At 38.4% G+C, this 11,195-nt stretch overlaps 1 protein-coding gene and 1 pseudogene across 1 annotated transcript; one reads left to right on the forward strand and one right to left on the reverse strand.

The window, feature by feature from the left end:
• Window positions 1-512: 512 nt before the first annotated feature.
• On the forward strand, window positions 513-2,130 carry LOC104742779 (caffeoylshikimate esterase). The gene is made up of 3 exons (XM_010463828.3): window positions 513-1,098; window positions 1,193-1,538; window positions 1,619-2,130. Exons 1-3 carry the CDS (start codon window positions 708-710, stop codon window positions 1,929-1,931), a joined length of 1,050 nt encoding a protein of 349 aa, XP_010462130.2. The 5' UTR covers window positions 513-707; the 3' UTR covers window positions 1,932-2,130.
• A 4,919-nt stretch (window positions 2,131-7,049) lies between these two features.
• LOC147928888 (uncharacterized) lies at window positions 7,050-10,811 on the reverse strand (annotated as a pseudogene).
• Between the last annotated feature and the right edge of the window lie 384 nt (window positions 10,812-11,195).

The raw sequence follows: 11,195 nt of genomic DNA on the forward strand, positions 1-11,195 counted from the left end.
CTGAACGACCCCACCACCAACCCCAAAATCGCGGTTGGTGAAGAATGAAAGCGAGAAAAATGATTACGTCGTTATCAATTCTATATCTTGGTTATCTAAATCACATCCTACTTTTAGTTCATTGTGGCAAGATGATGATAACAAATATAAATTCATTCAATTATTGTTATGTTAAACAAAAATCAACAACACTGCGAAATGACTAACAAAAAAAATAAGTTTGTCTAAAAAATAAATAAACAATTATTTATGATAACGAACTCAAATTCATGCATGAAATTTTGTTGTTGAATTCTTAGATAAACTGAAAAAGGATTCCTATAAAATAGATTGAAAGTTTGAATATGACAATTATATAGAAGTAAATATAAAAAATGAATATTTTCTTCCATATAAAATATATAAAGATCCTTTAACAAAAAATTGTAATTGTGTCTCTCTAATATTTAGTTATTAATGTATATATTAAAGTATAATGTTAGATATAAAATTCAAGTGGTTTTGGTTGTCTTAACTCTTAACGGCTTATGTTTAGAACATTGTTCTACTATTAAACTTGATCACTGATATTATACTATTAAAGCATTTTTTAAAATATACTTTATCCCCAAAAGAAGAAAAAAAGATCTAAAATATATAAATTATATATTTCTTTAGTTAATTTTGTTCAATAGGCTGTATCTGTATATATACAAAGTACAAAACTCATGAGTAGCTCATCTCCGCAAACCAACCCCAAAATAAATAAAAAAACAAAACAAAAAAGAACGATAAAAACGATGAATTCAGCTCCGACAACTCCTCCGGCACCGCCACCGAACTTTTGGGGAGACATGCCGGAGGAAGAGTACTACACATCACAAGGGGTACGTAACACCAAATCCTACTTCGAAACACCCAACGGCAAGCTCTTCACTCAGAGCTTTTTACCGTTGGATGGTAAGATCAAAGGGACGGTGTATATGTCTCACGGCTACGGATCCGATACGGGCTGGATGTTCCAGAAGATATGCATGCGTTTTTGTAGTTGGGGTTACGCTGCTTTCGCCGCAGATATTCTTGGTCATGGCCGTTCTGATGGCATCCGCTGCTACATGGGTTTGTTTGCTCTATACACAACTCTGTTTTGAAATCTTTTTGATCAATCGGTTTTGGTGGATTAAAGTATTGTGTTTGTTTTGTGGTTCTTTAGGTGATATGGATAAAGTTGCAGGAGCATCATTGGCTTTCTTTAAGCATGTTCGTTGTAGTGATCCGTATAAGGATCTTCCGGCTTTTCTCTTTGGTGAGTCTATGGGAGGTCTTGTGACAATTCTCATGTATTTTCAGTCGGAGCCTGGTACTTGGACCGGTTTGATCTTTTCGGCTCCTCTCTTTGTTATCCCGGACGATATGAAACCAAGCAAGCCTCACCTCTTCGCTTACAGTCTCCTCTTTGGGTTGGCTGATACGTGGGCTGCAATGCCCGATAAGAAAATGGTTGGGATGTCTGTCAAGGACCCCGAAAAGCTTAAGATCATCGCAGCTAACCCGCGAAGGTACTATAAACCTACTTCTTGGAAGCAACCGTTTACGATATCATTAGCTTGATTGACAATATAATGTTTTGCTTTTGTAGATACACAGGGCCGCCTAGGGTGGGAACAATGAGAGAGTTACTGAGGAAGACCGAGTACGTTCAGGAGAATTTCGGGCGAGTAACGATTCCGGTGTTTACGGCACACGGGACATCGGATGGAGTAACATGTCCTACATCTTCGAAGCTACTATACGAAAAGGCATCGAGCGCTGATAAAACATTGAAGATCTATGAAGGGATGTACCATTCGCTGATTCAAGGAGAGACGGACGAGAACGCTGAGATTGTGCTGAAGGATATGAGAGAATGGATTGATGAAAGGGTTAAGAGGTATGGTTTAAAAACCGCTTGAACAAACCGTTTCATTATTGTGTTACAAGAACATGAAAGATAAATATGTATATTGATGTTATGATCCCATATCGTCGATCCGACTGGTTTTGTTGTCTTTTGTTGTAATCCAAGTTCAAGAAGCATGACTATTGTGATGTGATAACTTATCTATATCATGGATTATATAAATCTTATCTATGCCATTCATGCATTTCCTATATCCTGGATTTAACCTACATATGCATAAAGATAAGGTACAGTTCTTTTGTTAAATTATTGGTTGTGGTTAATGTATAAGAAAATAATAATATTGGGAAAATGTATAATAAAACAATATTAAAAGATTTTCACCATCACTTACACGTGTGCCACACTGCCACCCAATAATGTCAAAAAAGAAAACGTAAATGGACGATTAAATTAAAAAGCTAAATGAAAATGTGAATATCTACTTCTAATAAAAAGATATTTCAATGTATTCACATCAACAAACACAGAAATCTCTGTGCCGCATCATCAGACTTACCAGTAGGGATCGTAACAAACAACTACCTTTTGAGTTCTCAAATATCATATAACCTCAATCGTTACTATCTAAGTCAAATCGATTCGTCACGAAATAATTAAGGTCGAAGTCTCTTCATCTCGTAAGTTTGATATGTTCGACAATATGAAGTGAGTTTCAATGTCATTGCTAATTACAATTCAAAACCAAGTCCAAGAGAGTGGTTTTTTTTTTTTTTTTTTTTGTATGAAAAATCCAAAGAGTGTTTTTGTTGCATAGTTGTAAAAATCCAAGAGTGTTTTTGTTACACTCAAGTAGCTGTAAAAATGCTCTTTCATTCATCAGCTGATCAAGATTATAAACATTTCAAAGCTGAGGTAACATGTGAATCAGAAATAGATCCATTAATTAGTCTTTTGTTTTTGAAATGGAAATTAAGTTTCTAATTTTTTTTTTTTTTTGAATAAAATGTTAAATTGTATTCAAAAGAAAAAATAACGTTTTACATCTGCATGTTTGAGTTTAATCTAACAAGACATAAAAGCAAAATTGTTTACACCCCTATGTCCGTGTAGCAAACCAAGTTTGGAGTCCATTAGCATAACGTTTATCACCCAGGGTCGAAAGCACTAGAAGTTGTTTGTCTATCCAAGCGATGAGCTAAATTTTCTAATATCTTTCTTAGGTTGAACTACTTTTAAGAGTCCACCATAGAAATTTGGTGGGACTTGTGGGTTACTGTGATGATGGAGATAACGGAGACTTGAGGGAGAATATGTCAGGTAAACACTTTAACTATAAGACGATATAATTTGGTGCATGGACTTCGTAGTACAAACGATCTAAATTCGGTACAGGAAACCCATGTGGACATGTTCTAACTTGGGAAAACAAAATGCAAATAGCAATGGAGGCAGCAAGGTGATTAAATAACAAAAAGTCTAGCTTATATTCTGATTTTAATGGTCTTAAATGAAGTTGAAACAAAATTATAACAATTTGTTAACAGGATTGGAGTATCTACATAATGGAAGTAGACCACCTATGGTCCATAGAGATGTGAAACCTACTAACATTCTGTTGAATGAGGTTTTTCAAGCAAAACTAACCGATTTTGGACTCTCTAGATCTTCTCCGGTTGATGGTGAATCTTCTATATCAACAATTGTTGCAGGAACACCTGGTTACTTAGACCCTGAGTGAGTAAAATCAATCAGTTATCTTACTCATAATAAAATATGAAATGTAATATCTATAGTTAATATTTTTTTTCAGGCAAACTTTGCTAAGTGAGAAGACGGATGTGTATAAGTAGCTTTGGGGTAGTTTTATTAGAAATCATCACAAACCAGCCTGTGAATGATTCAAACCGGGTGAAAGCGCATATTACAGAATGGGTTGGATACTTGGATTCATGCTCATGGAAGGGGACATAAAGAATATTATCGACCCGATACAAACGGTGTGTGGAAGGCGGTGGAGTTGGCTTTGGTTTGTGTAAACCCCTACCTCAATCCGTAGACCAACAATGACACATGTTGTGATGGACCTAAAAGAGTGTTTGGACTCTGAAATTGCCAGGAAACAAGGGTTTCAAGAGATGTATTCAAACGATTCTTATTGAATTAAGCTTTTCTCCTACTTCTAGATTCTCACCTGAACCGAGGTGAATTAAGAGTAATCCATTGAACCCAATGATGTCTTATTGAATTTGAAGTCTTATGAACTCAATGATTGTTTAAAGAATCCATTGAAGTGTTTAGTTATCTGGAACTGAAAACAAATTCTTTATGAATCTAGGAAGCGGTTTCTTAGATAACAAGAAATCGATATCACAGTACTTCACAAGGCACAAGGTTGACCAAGATTACCATATTTGTTTGATTTGCTTTGTTTTTGTTTAATTTATTTATGTGTTTTGTAACTTTAAAGTGGTCAGAGAGATTTCTCTTGGAACGATGATAGGAAAAGAAACCATTTTTTATTTTATTTTTAACTTTCGTAGAGATAATATTAGATTTAGGATTGGGTTGAATTATCCAAATAAAAAATTTATTAAAAAATAATATAATCATAATTATTCTATAAATACCCATCAAGGTTGCTAGCTGCCACGTACAACACAAACTCAGATTCATCATGTTTGATTCATTGTTCTGTCGTCGATGGCGAACAGCTTCCACATGCGAAAAATTGTTGCAACAGCTTCAATCTCGTCTTAAGCTACTCATAAGCAAGAAGCAGGCATTATCAAGAGATCTACGTTCGGACATCGTTATCTTCATCCGATTCAATGACTTCATAAATGCTCTACGTCGAACCGAACAACTCGTCCTCGTCAAAAACTCGGTTATCGTATACGAATTGTTGCTTCGGTTCACTAAATTCATCATCCACCACATCCCCTACATTGAAAAAAACAGGTTACATATATACTATAATTCTATATATACATATTTTAATTTATTTCTCTCTTGGTTCTACTTTTCTTGAAATACAAAAACATGCACTAATATATTATTGGATAATGAACATGCAGAAAATTGTCTAATGACAAGATTAACGAAGCAGTTTCGAGTCTTGTATTTGCCTCCGCGAGTTGTGGACAAGAACTACGTGAACTGGTTAGCATTAAAGAGCTGTTTTCTCAACGTTATGGTCAAAGATATGTAACAAGTGCTCTTCAGCTCCGCCCTGGGAATCTTGTTAACCTCCAGGTTTCAACCTTCTCAAACTTTTTTACATTCTTCTCTTTTTTTTTTTTTTTTTTTCTTTTGTCCGGCATTAACTATAATAATTTGCAAATTTTTAAATCACAGATGAAAGAAATTTTTTTGATACCTTCGGATACTGAAGGTGCGAAGACTCTATTGGATGAAATAGCTAATCAGTATATTCACGCTTTAAAAGCATTGAGGCATAAATATACACCTGAGATTAGTAAACAGGTAATGTAATTTATCTTCTTATAATAATTAAAGATTACTAAATATTGTTTTTTCTTGGAATCACAATTTTGTTGGCCTTGTGTGTGTGTATTTTTAGGTGGATAAAAAGGAAGAGACGAAAGTAATGGATTCGCACTTGAATTGTTGCTCAGATAAGCAATCACCACACGAAGTTTATAAATTTCGCCTCAAGGATTATGAAGAAGAGATAAGAAAGGAAGAGAAATCATTGGACGATGGTTATATAGAAGAGGCTCAAGTGGGAAAAGATCAGAGAGTACTCAGATCTAGAGAGAGTAATGAAGAAGAGAGAAGAGCACCATCATCATCACTATTGGATGAAATAGCTATGGAGTTTAGTCACCGTTTAGAAGCGTTCAGGTTTGAGGTAATGTTAAATTTCTCTTTATTGATCACTAGAAATTTATTTATTTTTCTCTTTGAATCATATTTTTTTTGGACTTGTGTGTGTGTTTAGGTGGATAAAGAGGAAGAGGAAGAGAAGAGATTAATGGCTTTGAATGCTTGCTTGGATAAGCAATCACCTGACGGAGTTTATAAATTCAGCCTCACGGATTTTGAAGAAGAGATAAGAAAGGAAGAGATTAGAATGGAAGAGAGATCAATGGAGGATGATTATATAGAAGAGGCTCAAGTGGCAAAAGATCAAAGAGTATTCAGATTCAAAGAAAGAAGTGAAGAAAAAAGAAGATCATCATCATCATCATCATCATCTTTATCATCAATAAAAGAGCTTTGTGACATGGAGAGTATAACGTATTACAAGACGCAAAAAAGGACTCATCAAAGAAGAAGAAGGTCATCAAAGAAGGAAGGACAAGAGGATAGACAAAAGGCAGTAACTAATCAAGACGTTCATCATCCTGATTACAACCAGATGAAAAATCAGATTAAGGCCGTGAAGGCAAAAGAAGAGGAAGAACTACTAGTTCAACCAAGGCTTCCTGATGAAGACCAGATGGTAAATCAGATTAATGCCGTGAAGGCAAAAGACGAAGAACAACGAAGATTAGCTACTCGACACGTTCATCCTAAGCTTCCTGATTATGACCAACTTTTAACATATTTTACAGACCTTAAAAAGCAACACTGCATGTGTTGTTAACAATTACGTCATACTCGAATTGTCATGAGTTTTGACTTGTTTTTGTAAAGATGTTCACATACGTATATAATACTTCTTTCTTTCTCTATTCAATTGTTTTTTTGTTTTTTTTGAGATTCTTAACTTGAGTTTGTGTTTTACTTGATTTTCTCAATACCTACACCACGAACTATACTTTTCAACACTCAAACACTTTACCGCAATATAATTATAGATTGTGATCCAAGACAATAACTCCATCTATATATTTGTAAATCTGTTTTATTAAAAATCAATTTACAGCGACGATTACTGATTGGGTTGATTAAAATACCAAAAATTTCCCAAGGAACCCTAGTAAATCAAAACGATGTCATCTGAAGCAGAGAGCTCAACGTAACTCCTTCGCCACCACCGAACTGTTGGAGAGACATGCCATATTTGTTTTAAGTAAATTGTATTTTTTTATTGAATGTCCAAGAAGGGACTGGAAAATTGTATTTAATAGGCATTTGCAGTAGCTGTCGTCAGTCTTCTATTGTCCATTTTTTTTTTTTTTTTTTTTAAATCTTACTTTCATTAAACAAGAGACTGAAACATACAACGATGCCTCCTGAAACGAGTAACACCTACACCGAGAAAGTTACAGAGATAAGATATTACACCAAACACTCCAAACAAAGTGATCAAGAGAGTTGAAGCCAGAAGGATAGTCCTTTGTTTGAGTGTGAGATGTCCCAAGTGGGATCTGAGAATGCTCTTGACTTCCAATAACAACAGCGATACTGGTTTTGAGACGGCAGAGTGAAGTCTTAAGTTACGTTCCCTCCATATAAGATACACCGAAGCTTGAAAGGCAAGGCGAAGTATCTGAGCGATGTTCCTGTCCCTAGCAGGGTTTTTTAACCACCTTAATCTATCCTCAAAACCTGATGGGGAGGATAAGTGAGCTTTATCGAGAAAGTACTGCCACAATTCCCCGGAGTAGGAGCAATCGAAGAACAGATGCTGACGAGATTCGGCATGGTTACTGCAGAGGAGACAGTGTGAGGGAACTGACAACCCCCACCGTATCAGCTTGTCCCTTGTGAGGAGTCGGTGTCTTGCGTTGAGCCATGCTATGAAAGAATGTTTGGGAATTCTCCCTTTGATCCACACTGAATCATACCAATCCACTTTCGTACCCTCAGGGTATAGGTAATCCCAAGTAGCCGAAGTTGAGAAGGCATCTGAAGCTGGAGCATGACCTATTTTCCAAAGGAACCGATCATCTGTAGCTTCGTCTATAGATGTAGTCATTAGAGGGGGGGACGGGAGGCAAGCTTGTAGCAGTTGAATGATGGGATTCCGACTTCGAGAATTGGAGATCCACCACTGTCCTTGGTAAACAGCATCCGCAACAACCGCTGAGACAGGTAACCCCGATACTCTAGGTCCAGAGGGACCTGTGATATCTATCAGAGGACCTAGAGATGTCCAGTTATCAGTCCAAAACTTGCAAGTTATACCAGAAGCAAGTTCGCAAACGATGAAAGGTCGAGCCAAGGGTCGAAGCTTGCATAGTCTCCTCCAGATCCAACTTCCTGTAACTGGTCTACTTAGCTCCCAAAAACAGTGGTTGCGAATTAAATGTCTCCTCACCCAAGACACCCACAAGGAACCACCATTTGTGAAGATTAACCAGATGAGTTTAAGTCCCAAAATCTTGTTCCAGTGGGCTAGACGTTTTAAACCCAAACCTCCACACACCTTCGGAGTACATACAGACTCCCAACACACTTTAGCTCCTCTTGCTGAGTCTAGAGATCCTTTCCATAAGAATGCATTACACAGAGACTCAATCTTCTCCATTACTGCGTTAGGTAGAATGAATATTGATGCCCAAAAGGAGATAATATAGTAGATTATGGACTGGATCAATTGTAGTCTGCCCGCAAAGGACAAACGCTTAACTGTCCAGGAGTTGAATCTTACCATGAGTTTATCTAAGAGAGGCTGGTAGTCTTGCGGGGACATCTTTTTGGTGGATAAAGGAACCCCTAGATACTTTACTGGAAAGGACCCTTGAGCTAAACCCGAGTTGTTGGCCACTGTCTGGTTAGCGTTAAAGTCTCCACCGTCCAAAAACAACGCTGTCTTAGTCCTGTTGATCCCCAACCCTGATTCAATCCTGAATTCCTCAAGGATTTCGAGAATACCGTCCAAAGATGATTGCTGACCGTCGAAAAAAATTAAGATGTCATCTGCAAAGCTCAAGTGAGTGATCACAGGAGCTAGACAGAGAGGATGCAGTCCAAAACGACCATCGAGAGCTCCTTTATCCAGTTTCTTAGCTAGAACATCCATTGCAAGAACAAATAACAGGGACGAGAGAGGGTCTCCTTGATGAAGTCCTTTTTTGCCTGGGAAGAATCCTATGAGTTCACCATTGAAAGCTATATTGAACGAGGGGTTAGTATAACACTCTTTGAGCCACCCTATAAATTGAGGAGGGAGGTCGATGGCCACCAAAATATTAAGCAAGAACTTCCAATCCAGATTATCATATGCTTTAGCAAGGTCAACCTGGAGACACCCTCTGGTAGTAGGACCATCCTCATGAAAGTTGTGAACTAGCTCAGAAGCCAGAAGGACATTCTCACAAAGATGTCGACCCTGAACAAACCCTACCTGGTTCCCTTGTACAGCATCCGCAACGAAGAGCTTCAATTTCTGCTTGAGGAGCCTTGCTATAATCTTATATACAGTATTACAACAGGATATCGGTCTGAACAAAGGAATGGAGTCGGCTCCTTGAACTTTTGGAATGAGAGTAATGGCGGTGGCATTAAAGTACCGTGGGAGGTGACCAGAGGTGAAAAAAACTTGGACAGCTTCCACAACCTCTCGCCCCACTATATCCCATGCTTCCCATAAAAACTCCATAGGGAAACCATCAGGGCCCGGAGCTTTTGCCTTAGGCATTGTGACGATAGTACGCCTTATATCACCCAACGAGGGAATGGTCACCAACTGAGCTGCCAAGTCGGGAGAACACCTAAAGGAAACCAGGTCTCTAATCCCACTTACGGATAAGGGAAGCACTTCCGCGTTTTCAAAGCCCAGGAGTCTCTGATAGTATGATACAAGGAGATCCTTAATTTGATCCAGATTAAAAATCAAATCTCCATCCTCCCCTCTTAAGAACTTGATGCAGTTTCTACCTTGATTAGCAATAACTGACTTGAAGAAGAAAGCTGTGTTAGCATCCCCCTCAGCCAACCACCGCACCCTAGACTTCTGTCTGTAGAAAGATTCCTGAGCAGCTGCAAAGAAGTTCTATTTCTGTCGAGCTACAAACTCCTCTCTGAAAAGAGTATCCGATGGCGATCTTAGTAACTCAGCTTGAATGGACTCAAGGTGATCCAAGGCTTCTTTGGTTCTCTGTTGTATATTGCTAAAACCAACCCTGTTCAACTGTTTACAAGCTGCTTTTACTGCCTTCAATCTCTGAGCCAAAATAGATAGAGCGGAGCCTACCCCATTTTCCTCAGACCAAGCTGCATCGATCACCTCCTTGAACCTTGGATGAGTGGACAGGAAGGAGAAATATTTGAAAGATTTCTTACTATTCTGAATATGGGAGGATGTATACACCAAAGCAGGAGAATGATCTGAATCTCCCGGGGGATCAAAACTGACTATAGCTTTCGGGAAAGAGTCTCTGAACTTATCACTCACCAAAACCCTGTCTAACTTCCTCAACACTGGATCATCGGGTTGGTTATTCTTCCACGTATAAAAGGCTCCTCGACTCGACAAGTCTGATAAACCATTATCCTCGAGACATCGACCGAACTCCGACATACCCGCTAGAGGCAGAGGATGGGGAAGTATAGAATAGTGCTCATTAGCTGTTAAGATCTGGTTGAAATCTCCCATAATCATTAGAGGAAAATCCTTGGCAGGAGAGTTACTAGCTATTGTTGTGATATCTTCCCAGAGGTCCCGTCTCTGAAGCAAGGTGTTATAACCATATACAAAAGCTACTGCAAAACTTTCTTTCGATTCCGGAATGAAGACTCCGCATAACATAACCTGAGCTGACTTGTAATAACAAATGACAGACACCGATGGGTCCCAGACCACCCAAATTCTGCCATTCTCCGCAAACTGGTAGTTATAATCTCCTCTCTACCCTGGAAAGGAAGCCCGAAAAATTTGATCCACATTCTCCTCCAAGACATGTGTCTCCAAAAGACTACCCAGAACCGGTTTATTTTTAGACATCCAACTTCTAACAAAGCGTTGTCTCGAGAAGCTGTTTAAACCTCTTATATTCCAACAAAAAACCTTCGTCATCTATAACCCAAAAGCGAAGGTAGAGCTATGCTCTTTAAAGGATTAGCAGTCACTAACCGGGGAACTACCCCGATTAAGCTGAGAATCTGATGCAGGAGGAGAAATCCTGTACTTCTCTGGACACGGCTTCCTAATCTGAAGCTTATCCTCACCTCTCTGAGGCCCATATTGCTTCTTAGTCTCCATTTTAGCAAACTTCCGAGCACTCAACGCCCCCGGGAACCCAACGGGCGTGTCTGCAACACTCTGCATCTTCTTACCCTTATTCTTTCTTTTAGAACCAACTTCAACCCACTGATTCTGTAGTGGCAAAACCGCTTGATGATTCTCGAAAGGCGGTTCCTGAATTTGATCCTTCAAGGTCAAAATCTTCTCTGATTCCAA

This window comes from Camelina sativa, chromosome 14 (genome assembly GCF_030686135.1).
Source record: "Camelina sativa cultivar CO46 ecotype springtype chromosome 14, ASM3068613v1".
In the NCBI taxonomy this organism is placed as follows: domain Eukaryota; kingdom Viridiplantae; phylum Streptophyta; class Magnoliopsida; order Brassicales; family Brassicaceae; genus Camelina; species Camelina sativa.